This window comes from Molossus molossus, unplaced genomic scaffold, assembly GCF_014108415.1.
Source record: "Molossus molossus isolate mMolMol1 unplaced genomic scaffold, mMolMol1.p scaffold_m16_p_5, whole genome shotgun sequence".
NCBI classification, from domain to species: domain Eukaryota; kingdom Metazoa; phylum Chordata; class Mammalia; order Chiroptera; family Molossidae; genus Molossus; species Molossus molossus.
Genome location: NW_023425388.1, coordinates 86,562,868 through 86,581,103, shown reverse-complemented (window position 1 = coordinate 86,581,103; position 18,236 = coordinate 86,562,868). Strand labels below are relative to the sequence as shown.

Below are 18,236 nucleotides of genomic sequence, written 5' to 3'. Positions count from 1 at the left end.
TTTGTGGGTAACAACATCCATTTACAGATGAGTAGTAACTTGTTTGTGGTCATTTCAGCCCCTGGGAGTAGAAGGGGAAATCAGGTCTCTTCCTTCCTTTCAAAATGTTCCTTCCTTTATATCATATAGAGTCCCCTGCATTTTAATTTAGGTGAGAAGTTGTGGTGAGTTTCACAGTTTCCCCAGTCCTGGTTCTAAGTTCTAAACCATATTTATTATGAATCAGAGGGGAAAAAAAGAAGAATGCAATTCAATGGGAAGAATATAGGATTCAGTGTTAGGAGATTTGAGGTTGAATAAATTCTGATTCAGTCACTCACCAAATGCATGACCCTGGGTAAGTTAGTTGACATCTCAGAGTCTCAGTTTTGTCTTTATAAAATTTGGAAAATATGTATCTCTTGGGATTGTTGCAAGGATTAGAAGTAGTATAGCAAAGCACCACTGGACACAGCAGTCACTCAATACATTGTACCTATTATTAATCTTTATGTTAGCAAAGTAGAATGACCTCTTACAATTGAACATCTGTACAGTAACTAACTGGATATCATGACATTAGAATATCTGTATGTGTTTAGACTCAAGAGATTGCAAAGCCCAAAATAAGATGGGTTTAATAATAATAATAATAATATGCAATTACACAGCATTTTGCAGTTAATGAAATACTTTCAGCTACATTCATTTTAATCTTACAGAAACCGATGTGTTTGCTGAGCAGTGCAGTTTTAGTTCTATAAAAGCGACATGCACGGCTGCTTTGCCAGCAAAAGCAGATGGAACGTATCCCTCAGTCTTCAGATTCCTTGTCCTGCAGATCCCATCCCCCCCCCCCCATCTTCTAAGAATTATAGCACTACTCTCTTCTCAGAGAATAAAACAAGGCAAATTATTATAGTTAGAAAGTTTAATGTGTTTGGATTCTGTATCCTTAAGGCATGAAGGTCTTCAGCGAACCAATATTTGTTTGTTTGTTTATTTATTTCAATTACAATTGGCATTCAGTATTATATTACTTTCAGCTGTACAGCATAGTGGTTAGACATTTATATAATTTAAGAAGTGATCACCTGATGAATCTAGTAACCATACACAGATATTACAGTATTATTGACTATATTCCCTGTGCTCTACTTTACATTCCTGTGACTATTTTGTAACTACCAATTTGTTCTTTTTAATCCCTTCACCTTTTTCACCCAACCCCCAAAACCCTCTCCCATCTGGCAATTACCAATTTGTTCTCTGTATCTGTGAGTTTATATTTTGTTTTGATCTAAGACTTTTTATTTATTTGTTTATTTTTTATTGATTTTATAGAGAAAGAAAGGGAGAGGGAGAGAGAGATAGAAACATGGATTAGAGAGAACATTGATTGGCCGCCACCTCCTGCATACCCCCCACTGGGGATTGAGCCTGCAACTGGGGCATGTGCCCTGACTGGGAATTGAACCAGTGAACTCTTGGTGCATGGGATGATGACAACCAACTGAGCCACATCAGCCAAGAGGAACTGAGCCTTTTTAAAAATCTCACTCTCCTGATTATATGAGGACATTGTTTTAAAAGCAGATGCATAAAGATCCACTAACAGAGTTCCCATAGTCCAATAACAAGTTACATTCCTTCTTCTGGTGTTGGCCCCATAGTGACTTATCTGGTAAGATTACATCTGAAATGTTGTGGGTTAAATGTTAAATTTTGTTAAACATTTGGTATTTGTGCATACCTGATTAGTTTTAGCTATTTAGTCCAGTCTAGAATTCTTTTTTTCCTGCTCTGGTCACTAAGCGGATATTGATTTACATGGCAGGATGTTACAGACTCAGCCATAAAACAAGTTCCCTAAAATGTGATGCTCATAAACTGATCTTTTGACCAGTTACCTACCGGTCACTGCTTCATCATCTCCTTCGTGACAACCAGTGAACAAGGCATCTCTTCTGGGGGCTGAGCCCAGGCCTACAGATTTATTTCCAGTGTTGACTGTGTCCACAGTTTCCTTGTGTTTGTAGGAACAAGAAACAGACACACCAGACACTTTTAGGAACTAACCCCTTGACTGTCACGGTGTGTGCTGCAGCCAGATTCCCAACCCAAACACTTACATTTAAAAATGCTATTATAGCTTTTTTGGAAACTAACGCTCCTTTTCACATTTCATTACATATGGGGAAGAACAGTGCTTTGCCAATAAGAAGTATGCTTTTTATAATTTGAACAAAAATTAATATTAAAGCACATTAGAACCTTGAAGGACAAAAAGAAAAAGTAAAATGTATCAGTGTTGTGGTAAACATTATTTTCTAACACTGTAACTATTATCATTTTCTCAGCAACTTTCTAATCCATGTGTATCTATGTATGTATTCAAGCTTCTAGTAGTTGTAAAAGGTGCACTTTATTTTTTACTCCTAAAAGCATTATTTTCTATATCCTTTTTCACATTTCTACCTAGTTATACATTTTATTTTCATTTTTAACAGGTTGAAAATGCATTTGCTGGGTTACCGGGCTATAAGGACCTCCGTGTACTTGACTTCAGGTAAATAGACTTTAACAATGTGTGTTTAGTAACACTCTTTATTTCAAGTGGATTATCCTTTTGTGTATGTTACATACCCAACAATAATTAAAAAATGATTTGAATGCTATAATTCTATGCTATTTCTGGTAAATTTATATTTTTAATGCTAGTATTTCAAGTGAGAAACTGAGTTAGAAAAAGGCAAAACAATGTACTCAGGGAGCCATACTAGACCTGTAGTTGGGCCAGGGTAAGAACTTAGAAATTCAGGTCTCCAGCTTGCTGCTGACATGTTACACTGCTTTTGTTTGGCACTGAGGGGAGCCTGAAGTCAGATGAAGTGACCTCTAAGTCCTACTAAAGCTCATCCATGTTCATCTGAGGTGACTTTGATATCTTGGCGTGAGGCCTCTACATTCACCGTTTTTTCAGACATAATAGTTCTGAGTAAATAAGAGACTTCTTTTGGAGGCATTTCTTTTCTGCTCAGAACCACTGCATAATACTTGTGAACATTTATTGAGTGACTACTTTGTACGGTAAACCTCGATTTTGCAGATTTTGATTTAATAGACTCCAGATTTAACGGACAAAATTTCCAATCTGTATGTCATATGTGAAAATTAACACTGTTAATTTTAAAATGCTTTCAATCAAGATTTGCTTATAATTAAATTAACAGGTTATTTTTTGTTATTAATTCACTGTTATCTAAAAAAATATGTTTTTATTGATATTTTCGAGAGAGAGGAAGGGAGGGAAGATGAAACATCACTGATAGAGAATCATCAGTTGGCTGCCTCCTGCATGCCCCCTACTGAGGATCGAGCTTGCAACCCAGGCATGTGCCCTGACCAGGAATTGAACCAGGACCTCTCAGTCCATGGGATGAAGTTATCCACTGAGCCACACCGGCCAGGCTTCACTGGTATTTTAAACAAATTTAACAAATAGACCATATGTCGGGAAAAAAACACTAGTAATTTTGCCGACATGAAAAACTATTATATATCTACAACTATAGTCTACATATTTAAATCCAAGAGTCACTGCTCATAAACAATGTTTGTCACGGTAAATGGTTCTGTTGTCACATGGTATGACTTTCTGAAGCAATTTAAAACTTGCAGGCCAATAGTCCCACGTATGCTAAGCCATACCCCAGCCGTGTGCATTTGTTTACTCTTGGTGACTGGTGAATACATGCATTTACTAGACCTACTCAATATAAATTTAATATTCTGTAATATATATAGAAAACTCTTCTGTGAAATTAAACTTTTAATACATTCTTAATTTCAATTACTCAAACCTATCTACATAAGTAAAAACAGGTAAACTAACTAATTTGTCAATTTTTAACATACGCATTGGGTAAACCTACTTTATTATTTAATGGACTCTCAGCTTCAACAGACACCCCCTCGCCTGAATTAGTCCGTTCCATCGAGGTTTTACTGCATTAGACACATCACATTCTGGAGCTAACTTAATCTCCAACCCTTTCAGAATAAATATTATTATTGATAATCGTTTCACAGAGCAGCAAACAGGTTTAAAAGAATGAAGTTTTGGCCTGGGTCAGAGAGCCTGTAAATTTGAAACCAAGTGGCTGACTGTGTAGCTCCAAACCTCCTGCTAGACTCGGTGCTTTGAGGGGAGCACTGGTGACTGCTGTGGCCCAGCAGTGGCTGCAGTGGGGTGTGGGCAGGGCACTGCCACCTTACAACGCCACCAACAGTGTCAACATGTTAACTGTCACATATTCTTGTCACAGCTTCTGGGTTTACCATAAATAATAGCAACCACTTACATAGCATTTACAGTGTACCAGGCTTTATATCTAAATTCATTTACTCCCAGCAGCCATGATATGTGATAGTTATTGTTATGCTCATTGTTTCTGATAAGTAAACCAGAGCACAGGGGATGTAAATAATTTACCGAGGGCCACTCAGCTAGTTATTGGTGCAGGGGAGAGGGCGAGCATGGTAAATTGACCCTCCACTGCTCTCACGGGTGACCAGTCTCCCCAGTTAAACCATAGATGGCACTTATCCCAGCATACCGCCTCCAGCTGTGACTAAAGCTCTCCTGAGAACCTGTGCATGTGTGAGGCCCTTGGGACCTCTCTCACCTGGCAGCACAGAAAGGCAACGTAGTCTTTGGAGGCAACTTGCCTAGGTTCAAACCCTGCCTTTGGCACTTCTGGCTGGCTGGTTTTGGGTAAATTACCAAGTGTTCTCATGTTTATAGAAAAGACAATTTACCTATTAATCCTGCTTTATTAAAAATACTTTTGAAGTAATTAAATGATTTAGCTTTTTTGTTCCTCAGCATCTTTACCTGTAAAATGGGCATACGAATGGTCCTTAATAAGTCTTAAAGAGGATTAAATAAAACATTTTTAAATTTTTTTATTTTTATTTTTTCTTTATTGATTTTTAGAGAGAGAGGAATGGAGAGGGAGAGAGAGAGAGAGAGAGAGAGAGAGAGAGAGAGAGAGAGACATCCATGAGAGAGGACATTGATTGGTTGCCTCTAGCACAACCCCCCAAGTGGGGATTTGGCTCACAACCTGGGCATGGGCCCTGACCAGGAATTGAACCGGCAACCTCTGGGTGCATGGGTCGATGCTCAACCACTGAGCCACACTGACTGGGCTAACTGAATTTGTTTTTACAAAATGTTTACCATAATTTCTGGCACATGAGCAGTTCTTAATATAACTTAATAGTGTTGGTTACATAAAATAAATACATATTAAAGGCTATGCAATATCCTATGGTCAGTCAATTCTGACATTTTCCTACCTCTTAGAACTTGATTTGCTTTTCATTTATTTCAATAGTACTTAACATACGGTATACCCCCAGAAGTGTTCCCAATTTTGTTAATGCCAGCTACTAGAGTCCCCTGCTCATCTACTATTGATAAAGAGATAACCTTATATGAATTCTTTTAAAACATTTTAATAAAGTTCAAAGATAGTAAAGACTATTTATTTTAAAATAGAACACTTTCTCTACCTTTGCTCACTTCCTTCAACCCACAGGAATTTGTCAGCTACTGATACTATGCAAGCATTTTTATTTGAAGAAACATGTCAGAGGAAATATATCAAGAACTGTACTTTGATGACAGATATGACAAATATAACTGTTTTAAATTCTGCTTAACATTTTCAATTTTTTTTTTCAGGTCCCCCAAGGAAAATCGCAGGTAGAGTTCTTTTTGGTACTTTCCATACTATCCAATGAATGAGAAGTTAGTTTAGAAAATACAATAGACTTAGATTCCAGGGAGCGTGGCTCAATTCTTTTATCACTTCCCATATCAGTGTCCATTTCTGTATAGATCAGGGATTGACACATTTTTTCTGCTAAGGGTCAGATAGTAAATATTTTAAAGTTTTCAAGCCATATGTTTTCTGTTGCAGCTACTCAACTCTGCTGCTATCAGATGAAAGTCGATACAGGCAATACAATGAAAATGAATGTGTGGCTGTGTTTGAATAAATCTTAATTTGTGGACACTGAAGTAAAATTTCATATAATTTTCACATGTCACAAAATATTGTTCTTTTGATTTTTTTTCAACCCTTTAAAAACATAAAATTCATGAACTTGGTGACAGTAGGCTGGACTGTGCGCACAGGCACTAGTTGACAGACCTCTGTGGTGGACTGAATACTGACAAGTCTTTTTAAATAGAGGGTGCAGCAAAAGTAGGTTTACAGTTGTGAGTAAGCAAAACAGTTTATTCTTGTATTATTACTTATTAATTATTGTATTATTTTCCATATGAACAACTGTAAACCTACTTTTGTCCCACCCTGTGTTGAGTTACACTTAATTTAGAAAAGGAATAAAAACTTGCATTAATGTAAATACTTTCAGGTACACTGTGCATTCAGTAATATAATGAAGCGTCACTTTAAGTGGTAAACAAAGGGGAGAAAGCTGATCTCTAGAAGAGTTCATTTGCAAAAACAGCTGCTCTCTAGAATTTCTTAGAAGAAGCATATGTAACAGAAAAGCATAGTCCATACATCTTGTGAAGTTTGCTTGTCATGTTTTTGCCTTTGGATTCCAAATGTATTGAGTTTCTCTCGGAATATTGGTAAGTATAATATAGAATTTATGAAGTATATTCATGGGCTAAATATGGGCATGTTTAGAGATACAGTACTGCTCCTTCATTGTAATACCTTATATTTGGAGAGGGCTTCCTGACGTCTTTATTTTCATTATCGTTTTAGCAAGTATTTAGCAAGTGCCTACTAATTAGGCAAACCCCATGTCTACAAAAAGTAGTAACTGTTGGTCTCCCTTCTCTAGGAACACAGTCTAATGAAAAGTACTTTCAGAGATATGTCAAAGTACTGGTTCTTTCATTGGTATTTTTTTCATTTTACTATCTTACATCCTTGTGAGATAGTGAAAATGAGAATTAATATTCATTCTATTTTGGTGGTGAGGAAATTTTGCCTCAGAGAGGCCAATTGATTTGTCATAAATTATATGACTAGGAGGTATCAAATATTTTGACCAAGGTAATCAGAATTTGGGTTTCTGTACTCTGAGTATGTGTAAACTGCTCTGTGTATATATATTACAGGCGTAAGTGTAGATGGTCTATACTCAACCAAAAAGCCTGATTGTGGGTGATTAGAATGTAAAACAACCCAAACTCTGATGTTATTCTGTGATCAAAAGAATGGTATTCAGGCCTGGCCAGTTTTGCTCAGTGGTTAGAATGTCGACCAGCAGACCAATGAGTCGCGGGTTTGATTCTGGTCAAGGGCACATACCTCGTTTGGGGTTCATCCCCAGCCTGTGCAGGAGGCAACCGGTCGATGTGTCCCTCTCAAGTTGATGTTTCTCTTTCTTCCTCTCTCTCCTCCCTTCTCACTCTTTCTGAAGATATATAGAAAAATATCCTCAGATAAAGATTTTAAAAAAAGAATGGTATCCAGTTGCTGGGTACTGAGTCCTCTCTGGGGACACAGACAACAATTCAATATGAAGCCATTAGATTTTATGATAAAACCTTTAACTTAGGTACAGTTTCCAAAACTGCTTAGTATTGTCAGGTGTTAGGTAGTTGATGACATTTATTCATAATTTTTTGGTATACTTTTATTCTGAGCTGTTTATGAACGAATGTGTGGCACAGAATAGTGAATTTATATGATATGTAATCTCTTTTTCTAAACATTTATAAAATGTTTTATGTTATAAACATAACAACAAAGTATTATAAACATAAACATTTATATGCACATGAAAATTTCTGTTTGCTTTGTACCCCTTTCAAGATGTACACATTATTTTAAGTTAGTAGGGCTCATTTAAAGTGAATCAACAATAATTTTCAAAAATTCAGCTGCAGCCTGTGTGAGTGTGCACCTCCTTCTTAACAGAAGTCCTACATATAGAAGAAGGGGTATCTGAGTTTCTCTGAAATATCTTTATTTTGCTTCATCTTAATGAGATGTGATTGCATTATTTTTTCTTTCTTTCTTTTTTTTTTATCCTCACCCGAGGACATTTTTCCTTTTTTTTTGTTCAGGTAGAGTGGGAGGGAGAGAGAGGAAGGGAGAGAGAGAGAAACATCGACGTGAAGGGACACATCGAGTGGCTGCCACCCGCACGACCAACCAGGGCCGGGGACAAACTGCAACCGAAGTACGTGCCCTTAGCGGGAACCGAACCCGGGTCTCTCCGGACTGCAGGCCGACGCTCTAACCGCTGAGCCAAACCGGCCAGGGCGCATTATTTTTTCTATTTAAAATCTGCACATGTCAAACAGCCAGCAGGGGCATTTGAGGTGAGAGAATGCAAACGTGTACATTTCACTCCACATGATTCAAATCTCTGGAAATAGCTGTCAGACAGAGAAACTTTCCTCTTTAAAGCAGCTGTTTCAGTCTAGTTTGGAAGATGAAAGATGGTGGCGGGTGGTTACATCGGAGTTGTTAGTGCAGACAGCCAGCACAGCTTTCTTCAGTCAGGTATTGTTGTCGACCAGTGTGCATTCTGCTCCGTATGGACTTCCTCGGCCTCTTGGCTCTCTTTTCCTCTGTCCTTGATCATGAGAAATCTCTGTGCTCTGTTTGCCACGCCAGAACTCAGCCTGTTCTGAGTTCCAGTCAAGTTCTCGGCTCTGAGAATAGATGGTTTCCTGATACAGCAAGCATTTCTTTCTTTGAGTTCTCTTTCCAGGATAAAAGCATGGTAATAAATTGTACCATCTCTCTGAGGATTTTTATCTTCTTTAATGAATGTATCTTCACTAGACAAGGTAAATTGTAACAGAAGTGTTATTTTTCGATGTTCAAGGGAAACATTTGGGAGACAAATTTTATTTTGCCAATAAAAAGTATGGCCAGCACTCTGACCCAGACTGCCTAATTTGTGTAGATTTCTTGATCCAGGAATATTTCTCTTGATCTTCTCCATATGATATTTACAAGTCATACAAGGCACATCATAGGCTCCCAGTAAAGGCTTGCCCCTCCTTCTCTGGTTTTCTCATAGCCCAGAAACCAAGTCAAGTGTTAACTGGTGCAGCCTTTGCTTCTTCTCTATTTTTTTTTTTTTTATCACCGTTTCCTGTCCTAGAGCCATGTGAACATGTTAGTATGTTGTGCAAAGAGCACAAGGAGAAGCTCACCTCTCTGGAGATGAGGGCATGGTGGGAAGGGCATGTACATCCTCGCAGAGCTCTGTTCTGGCTGTGCAGAAACACCCCTACACAACAGCTCAGGAGGTACAATTGTATGAAGATAATAGGTATGATCTTTAGGGTAAAAATGCACTCATATTTAGAGATTGAAAATCCTTTGGATTAAGTCAGGAGTATCATATACTGTCATTTAAGTGGTATAAATTCAAATTTCTTATCTGCCTGTATTAGTAAATAAAACTGACCATTTGTTTTTTTATTACTTTCAAATATATGTATTGAACTACCATGAGCCAGGCATCGTGCTAGATGCTTGGGGCACATATGGTATAGTGAGTTCTGACCAGTAGGTGTCCCTCTTACTGCTTTAGTCCACCTTGGAGCCATTGTTCAGCTATTTTACTGAATTCATTTCTTTACAAAAAAAAGATCAGGATTACCCATGAATCAACATCTTCTGACATGAGAAATTAAGTGGTTGAGGGATGTTATAGATGACAAGCAGATTCTTACCATGCAGGGGTGGGGAACATTATCAACACCAGCTAACATTACACACCTCACAAAATTAGCCAGACCAAACACAGCAGGCTCATTTTTAAGTTGTTAATTTTGTATGACGCATGAATGATGTTATAAATGTCCAAATGGCCCTTGGCAGAAAAAAGGTTCCCCACCCCTAACAGGTGTCAAAATGTTCAGTTACCATTTTAAAGTGCCCAAACCACTCCACTGGAAGTAGCATCTTATCATATCGGGGAGGAAAACCTTATTGAAGTTACTCAGAGTGAGACAAGAAATTCAGAGGCCTGGCTGCTTCATCGGCAGGCGAAGGAAGTCACCATCATTGCGTTCCCTGTAGTCCAGGGTGTGATGTGCAGCAAGCAGGCCCAGGGCAGGTCCAACACTGCTAGTGCTCTGAAGGAGAGGTCTCTTAGCCCAAGCCATGCTCACCGAACCACAAAATACACTGCATTCTCTAGGATGCCAGCTGATCTATTTAAAGCAAGAAATACATCTGCCAATTGACCAATTATTGCATTGGCTGGCTCATGCACTCTTTTCCCATAGGAAAATCTGTATGTAGTTATAATCAAAAGTTTCCTTTACAAATTTGAAATCAGAAAAAGGAAGCTGGTGATTTTAGTGGCCAGTATCATCAAGCCATGCTAGCCGTTTACAGTCTAGGGATCTGTCTTATGAGGAAGCCACAATACCCTGATGAGAAAGATTCCACTAAATAGTAAATGTAAGTTAATTGACTACTTCCCTGTTTCCTAGACTTCATGAGACCACTGTCATTATGTTGATACTTTTACTTTGGATATGTAAATACATTGATAAGGCTGAAGTTTTCTTTTTATTTTCAGGTAAGTATAGATTTCTGTTTATTTAGTAGGCACTGGGTACCCCACAGTCCCAAGTACCAAGCTAAACATTGGGGATAGAAACTCAAGAAGAGACTGAAAGGCAGTCACTGTAAAGAAAATCTTTTTTAAAAAAACAACCAGGCTATAATCAAGGAGTATATAAGAATTCTGTAAGTAAGTTCAGAGAAAGAAGTACTTGATTTATTTTTATGCTTTGATTTGGCAGTCATTTTGCTCCTACAGAATGGTGATGGAAATCATGCTTCTTGAAACTCTCCCTCTAGGTCTAATTATTCTTCCAGGTTCACAGCTCCTTCCTTTGTGCTTCCTAGGCAGGGCCTCATCTGTCTCTCTTCTCATCCGCAGTGGCACCGACGTTCACTATGCAGTTACCTTTAATGGGGAGGCCATCAGCAATACCACCTGGGACCTAATCAGCCTTCACTCCAACAAGGTGGAAAACCATGGTCTTGTGGAACTGGATGACAAGCCCACTGCTGTTTATACAATTAGCAACTTCAGAGATTATATTGCTGAGACACTACATCAAAAGTTTTTGCTGGGAAACTCCTCTTTGAATCCAGATCCCAACTCCCTTCAGCTTATCAGTGGTGAGTTTGATATCAAGCATGGGGTCCTTATATAGTTTTAGTTCTTTTTCTAATATGCCCTGGTAAAAACCAATTTTTCTAAATATATGTGGTTCTGAGTATTCTCTAGATTGCATGAGATAGGAGCCATCCTGATATGATTGGCACTTTAGCCATGCAGCTATTTTGGATAGATTAATTAAGAACTCTCTGGAATACCTGTAGACAGAAGGCCACTCTTTGTGGAGAACAGCATGATATTTAGGAATAGTTTGGAGATAAGGAAGCAAAGTATATGAAAAAGTAAAGAAGTACTTGGAAGTATGAATTGAAACAGGCTGTAGTGCTGCTCTGGCAACAAGACATCAACTCTCCAGAGGCAAGTCCACTGATTAAGGCTTGAAAACCAGAGAGCAGAAGAGAAGGAGGAGCTCAGGAAAGTTGACGGAAGATGGTCAAAGAAGAACTGATACTGGGTGCTGGGCAGAATCTCAGAGGATCCAATACTAAGTTTGAATTCAGACAGCTGTAGAGATCCACTATGACCCAAAATCAACAGGTGGACCTGGGGGCAGCAAGAAGAGGCTGACCACTCTGACTTTAGAGGTTGAAGAGTGACCCAGTCAACCTGGGACTAGAGCTTGCTGAGTCTGGTTACCAGTGTGCCAGAGCTTAACTCATCAGGGACGTGCAGCCCTGTTAATCTGTTCCTACTTCACGTTCACTTCTCCACACTTTCTTCACTTGGTAGTTTAACTATTAAAATGTCCAGACTATCCTGACCAGTGTGGCTCAGTGGACTGAGCGTCGTCCCATGGACGGAGAGGTTCCGGTTTGATTCCTGGTCAGTATACATGCCTCGATTCCCCAGTAGGGGGCGTGTAGGGAGCAGCTGATCAATGTTTCTCACATTGATGTTTCTATCTCTCCCTTAAAAATCAATAAAAACATATTTAAAAAGTATAAAAATAAAATGTCCATAGTATACTTTACTGAAGTGACTGCATAGAGAGGAGAAGCACCAGCTGCCAAGGAGGAAAATCCACAAGTGAGAGGCAATCCTAATAATGATGTGTTTTCAGAGCCTTCCGGACTGCCACGTATCCTGAGGGGAAAGAGGCCTCTATGTTTTTAGGCAGCTACCACTGGGGCTTTGAGAGAGAGAGAGAGAGAGAGAGAGAGAGAGAGAGAGAGAGAGAGAGAGAGAAAGAGAGAGAGAGAGAGTGCGCGAGCGCGAGCGCGAGAGCGAGAGAAAATAAGCAAAAATAGACACAAGGGAGAGAAAAAAGGCAGAGAAAAAATTTTAACAAAATTTTACTTTGTATAATCACTTACTTTCTAAACAAGATATATTTTGCCCTGGCCAGATAGCTCACTTTAGAGTGTCTACCCAATATGCCAAGGTTGCAGATTTGATCCAGATTAGGGCGCATACAAGAAGCAACCAAAAAATGTGTAAATAAGTGAAACAAGAAATTGATGTGTTTTTTCTCTCTCTTCCCTTTCCACTCTCTCTCTAACATCAATCAATAAAAAATTAAACAAAACAAAACAAAACAAAAGATATTTTTGAGGGGCAAAACTAAAACTATGAATTGTTTTTCAGTGATTTTGGCTGCTGAACCGATGTCTCTTGCATGTAACAGTGTGCTGAGACAGAGCCACAGAGTAGCCTGGACTTTACATGGGTTACATAGGACTTTATTTTTTATTTATTTATTTTTTCAGATTTATTTATATTTTTTAAAATTAATTAATTTATTTTTGTTATAGATGTTTCTCCTTTCCCCCCCACTGATTCCACCCTCCCCAACCCTCCCTGCCCTGTCCCCAGCTTTGTTGTCCATGTCCATTGTTCATGCATACATGCATATAAGTTCTGTGGTTTATCTCTCCCCCACCATCCCCTCTTCTGGGGATTGTCAGTCTGTACCCCAATTCTACTTCTCTGGGACTACCCCATTCGTCAGACTGTTATGTTCATTAGATTTCACAAACAGGTGAGATCAGGTGATATTTGTCTTTCTCTGCTTGGCTTGTTTCATTTAGGATAATACTCTCCAGGTTCCCCCATGTCATCTCAAAGGATAAGAGATCTTTCTTTCTTACAGCTGCATAGTACTCCATTGTGTATATGTACCACTGCTTTATTATCCACTTGTCTACTGATGGACATTTGGGCTGTTTCCAGATCTTAGCTATTGTAAATAGTGCTGCTATGAACATGGGGGTACATATATTTTTTCTGATTGGTGTTTAGGCTTCATAGGGTATATTCCTAGAAGTGGGATCACTGGGTCAAATGGCAGTTCAATTCTTAATTTTTTGAGGTAACACCATATTTTTTTCGTAGTGGCTGTACCAGTCTGCATTCCCACCAACAGTGTACTAGAGTCCCCTTTTCTCCACACCCTCGACAACACTTGCTGTTTAATGTTTTGTTGATGGCGGCCATTCTGACAGGTGTGAGGTGATACCTCATTGTTATTTTAATTTTCATCTCTCTGATGATTAGTGATGTTGAGCATTTCTTTCTTTTTTTTTTTTTTATCCTCACCCGAGGATATTTTTCCATTTTTTGTACAGATAGAGTGGGAGGGAGAGAGAGGAAGGGAGAGAGAGAGAGAAACATCCATGTGAAAGGACACATCGAGTGGCTGCCACCCGCACGACCAACCAGGGCCGGGGACAAACTGCAACTGAAGTACGTGCCCCTAGCGGGAACCGAACCCGGGTCTCTCCGGACCGCAGGCCGACGCTCTAACCGCTGAGCCAAACTGGCCAGGGTGAGCATTTCTTCATATGTCTCTTAGCCATTTGTATGTCCTGTTCGGAGAGGTGTCTATTTAGTTCCTCTGCCCATTTTTAAATTGGGTTCTGTGTCTTCCTTTTGATGAGCTATATGAGCACTCTCTCTATATATTGGAAATTAACCCCTCATCTGATGTATCATTGGCAATTATACTCTCCCATACAGTGGGTTGTCTTTCCATTTTGGTGGTTGTTTCTTTTGCTGTGCAGAAGCTTTTGAGTTTGATGTAGTCCCATGTATTCATTTTCTCCTCTGTTTCTATTGCCTTAGGTGATGGATCAGTGAAAATTCTGCTGCATATGATGTCTGAAATTTTGTTGCCTATATTTTGTTCTAGGATTTTTATGGATTCACGAGTCACATTTAAGTCTTTTATCCATTTTGAGTTTATTCTTGTGTAGGGTGTAAGTTGATGGTCTAGTTTCACTTTTTTGCATGTAGCTGTCCAATTTTCCCAAAACCATTTATTAAAGAGGCTCTCTTTACTCCACTGTATGCTCTTGCCCTTTTTGTCAAATATTTATTAAGCATATTGTCTTGGGTTCATTTCTGGGTTCTCTGTTCTGTTCCATTGATTCCTCTGCCTGTTCTTGTGCCAGTACCAGGCTGTTTTGATTACAGTGGCTTTGTGGTATATCCCGAAATCTGGTAATGTGATTCCCTCCTACTTTGTTCTTCTTTTTCAAGATTGCTGTGGCTATTCAGGGTCATTTTGGTTCCATATGAAGTTTTGAAGTATTTGTTCTAGTTCTGTGAAGTATGTTGTTGGTATTTTGATGGGGATTGCATTGAATATATAGATTGCTTTAGGTAATATGGACATTTTAATGTTAATTTTTCCAGTCCATGAACAAGGTATGTGCTTCCACTTTTTTATATCTTCCTCTATTTCTCTTTTCCATGTCCTGTTGTTTTCTGCAAATAAGCCCTTTACTTCTTTGGTTAAGTTTATTCCTAGGTATCTTAATTTTTTTGCTGGGATGGTAAATCGTTTTTTTTTTAGTTATTTTTTCTGTGAGTTCATCATTGGTGTATAAGAATGCTGTCGATTTCTTGACGTTAATTTTGTATCCTGCTACTTTGCCAAATTCATTTATTAAGTTTAGTAAATTTTTGATGGAGTCTTTGGGGTTTTCTACGTATAGTATCATGTCATCTTTGAATAATGACAGTTTTACTTCCTCCTTTCCAATTTGGATCTCTTTTATTTTTTCTTCATGTATGATTGCTGTGTCTAAGACTTCCAGTACTATGTTAAATAAGAGTGGCAAAAGTGGGCATCCTTGTCTTGTTCCTGTTCTTAAAGGAAATGCTTTTAGTATTTGCCCATTGAGTCTGATGTTGGCTGTAGGTCTTTCATATATGGCCTTTATTATGTCAAGATATGATCCCTCTATTCCCAGATTGCTGAGCGTTTTTATCAGACATAGGTGCTGAATTTTGCCAAATGCTTTTTCAGCATATATTGATATGATTATGTGGTTTTTATCTTTCATTTTGTTTATGTGGTGTATCACATTTATTGATTTGTGAATATTGTACTAGCCTTGCATCCCTGGGATGAATTCCACTTGGTCATGGTGAATAATTTTTTTGATGTATTGCTGGATTCAATGTGCTTGTATTTTATTCATGATTTTGGCATCTATATTCATCAGAGATATAGGCCTGTAGTTTTCTTTCTTTGTAGTGTTTTTTTCTGGTTTTGGAGTTAGAATTATGCTGGCCTCATAAAACGATTTTGGAAGACTTCCTTCTTGAATTTTTTGAAATAGTTTCTGGAGAATGGGTGTTAATTCTTCTTTGAATGTTCGGTAAAATTTCCCGTGAAGCTGTCCGGGCCTGGGCTTTTGTTTGCTGGGAGAGTCTTGATTACATCTTCAATTTCTTTTGTTGTTATTGGTCTGTTCAAGTTTTCTATCTCTTCCCAGTCCAGTTTTGGGAGACTGTGTATTTCTAGAAATTTGTCCATTTTGCTTAGTTATTGAATTTGTTGCTGTATAATTGTTCATAATATTTGTTAACAACCCTTTGTATTTCTGTGTTGTCAGTTATTATTTCTCCTCTTTCATTTCTGATTTTGTATATTTGGGTTCTCTCTCTTTGTTTCTTGGTGAGTCTAGCTAAGAGCCCTTCAATCTTGTTTATCTTTTCGAAAAACCAGCTCTTTGTTTCATTGATCCTTTGAATTGTTTTTTTGGTCTCTATGTCATTTATTTCTGCTCTGATCTTTACTATTTCCTTCCTTCTACTTGCTCTGGGGTTTTCTTTTTGTTTGCTTTCTAATTCTTTAAGCTGTGAGGTTAGACAGTCAATTAGAAATTTTTCTTGTTTTTTGAGGTAGGCCTGTAGTGCTATGAACTTCCCTCTCAGAACTGCTTTCGCTGCATCCCATAGATTTTGTGTTGTTGTGGGTTCATTTTCATTGGTTTCCAGGAAGTTTTTAATTTCTTCCTTGATCTCCTCGGTGACCCATTCATTGTTTAATAACATGCTGTTTAGCCTCCATGTTTTCCAATGTCTTTGCATGTTCTTGTTGCAATTGACTTCTAGTTTCATGCCATTGTGATCTGAGAAGATGCTTGATATGATTTCAGTCTTCTTGAACTTGTAGAGATTTAGTTTGTGTCCTATCATGTGGTCTATCTTTGAGAATGTCCCATGTGCACTTGAGAAGAATGTGTATTCTGTAGTTTTGGGGTGTAATTCTCTGTAGATATCTATTAAATCCATTTGGTCTAGTGCTTCATTTAGAGTCTCTGTTTCCTTGCTAATTTTTTGCCTAGAGGATCTATCCAGTGCTGTCAACGGGGTGTTGAAGTCCCCTGCTATGATTGTATTGTTGTCGATTTCTCCTTGGAAGTCCTCCAGAAGATTTTTAATATATTTTGGTGCTCCTATATTGGGTGCATATATGTTTATCAAGGTTATATCTTCCTGTTGGATAGATCCTTTCAATATTATGTAGTGGCCGTCTTTGTCTCTAGTTATGGTCTTCATTTTGAAATCTATTTTATCAGATATGAGAATTGCTACCCCAGCTTTTTTTTGCTTTCCATTTGCTTGGAAAGTTTTTTTCCATCCCTTCACTTTCAACCGATGTGAGTCTTTTGTTGAGAGGTGGGTGTCTTGTAAACAACATATAGATGAGTCATGCTTTCTTATCCAATCAGCTACTCTGTGTCTCTTTATGGGAGCATTCAATCCATTTACGTTTAAGGTGATTATTGATATGTACTTATTTATTGCCATTTTTGTTTAGTGTGGTTCTATTTTTCTTCCCATTTCTACTGCTAATTACAGCAGTCCTTTTAACATTTCTTGCAGTGCTGGTTTGGTGCTAATGTATTCCCTTAGCTTTTTTTGGTCTGGGAAGCTCTTTATTTGATCTTCTATTTTGAATGATAGCCTTGCTGGGTAGAGTAGTCTTGGATTCAGATTCTTGTTTTTCATGACTTTGATTACTTCATGCCATTCTCTTCTGGCCTGTAGTGTTTCTTGTGAGAAGTCAGCTGAGAGCCTTATGGGGTTCCCTTTGTAGGTAACTTGTTGCTTATCTCTTGCTGCTTTTAGGATTCTCTCTTTGTCTTTAATTTGTGGCATTTTAATTACTATGTGTCTTGGTGTGGGCCTGTTTGGGTTCTTCTTACTTGGGACTCTCTGTGCTTCTTGAACTTGAATGCCTTCTTCCTTCACCAAATTAGGGAAGTTTTCTGTCACTATTTTTTTGAATATATTCTCTATCCCTTGCTCATTTTCTTCTTCTTCGGGGACTCCTATGATGCGAATATTATTACGTTTCCAGTTGTCCCATAGTTCTCTTAAGCTGTCTTCCTGTTTTTTAATAGTTTTTTCCTTTTGTTTTTCTGATTGGTTGATTTTTTCTACCCTGTCTTCTAATTCACTGATCCGGTCCTCAGCTTCCCCTACTCTGCTTTTTAAACCTTCCAATGTGTTTTTCATTTCGGATATGTCATTTTTTATCTCTTCTTGTTGGTTTTTAATTTCCATTTGGCTTATTTTCAGTGTCTCTATGTCCTTACTCATGCTGTTCAGCTTCCTCAAGATCATGGCTCTGAATTCTAGCTCTGTTAACATGCCTAATTGCTCCACATTGATCTCATCTTCGGTGGAGGTGTCTTGCTCTTTCATTTGGCTTCTGTTTCTGTGTTTCACCATTTTAGCTATCACTGTGGGCTTTGGAGCCTGTCAAGTTCTCCCTGTGGGTGTTGGTGTTCTGCTGT

The 18,236-nt window shown here is 38.3% G+C and overlaps 1 protein-coding gene across 6 annotated transcripts in view; it reads left to right on the top strand.

Moving 5' to 3' along the window:
* Positions 1-18,236, top strand: part of IMPG2 (interphotoreceptor matrix proteoglycan 2) — an 87,118-nt gene that overhangs the window by 38,615 nt on the left and 30,267 nt on the right. For all 6 annotated transcript variants that reach the window (XM_036243452.1, XM_036243450.1, XM_036243451.1 and 3 more), the window contains exons 8-10: positions 2,490-2,548; positions 5,732-5,752; positions 10,957-11,201. In XM_036243452.1, the coding sequence (XP_036099345.1) occupies positions 2,490-2,548; positions 5,732-5,752; positions 10,957-11,201 (325 nt within the window). The remainder of the gene's footprint in view (positions 1-2,489; positions 2,549-5,731; positions 5,753-10,956; positions 11,202-18,236) is intronic.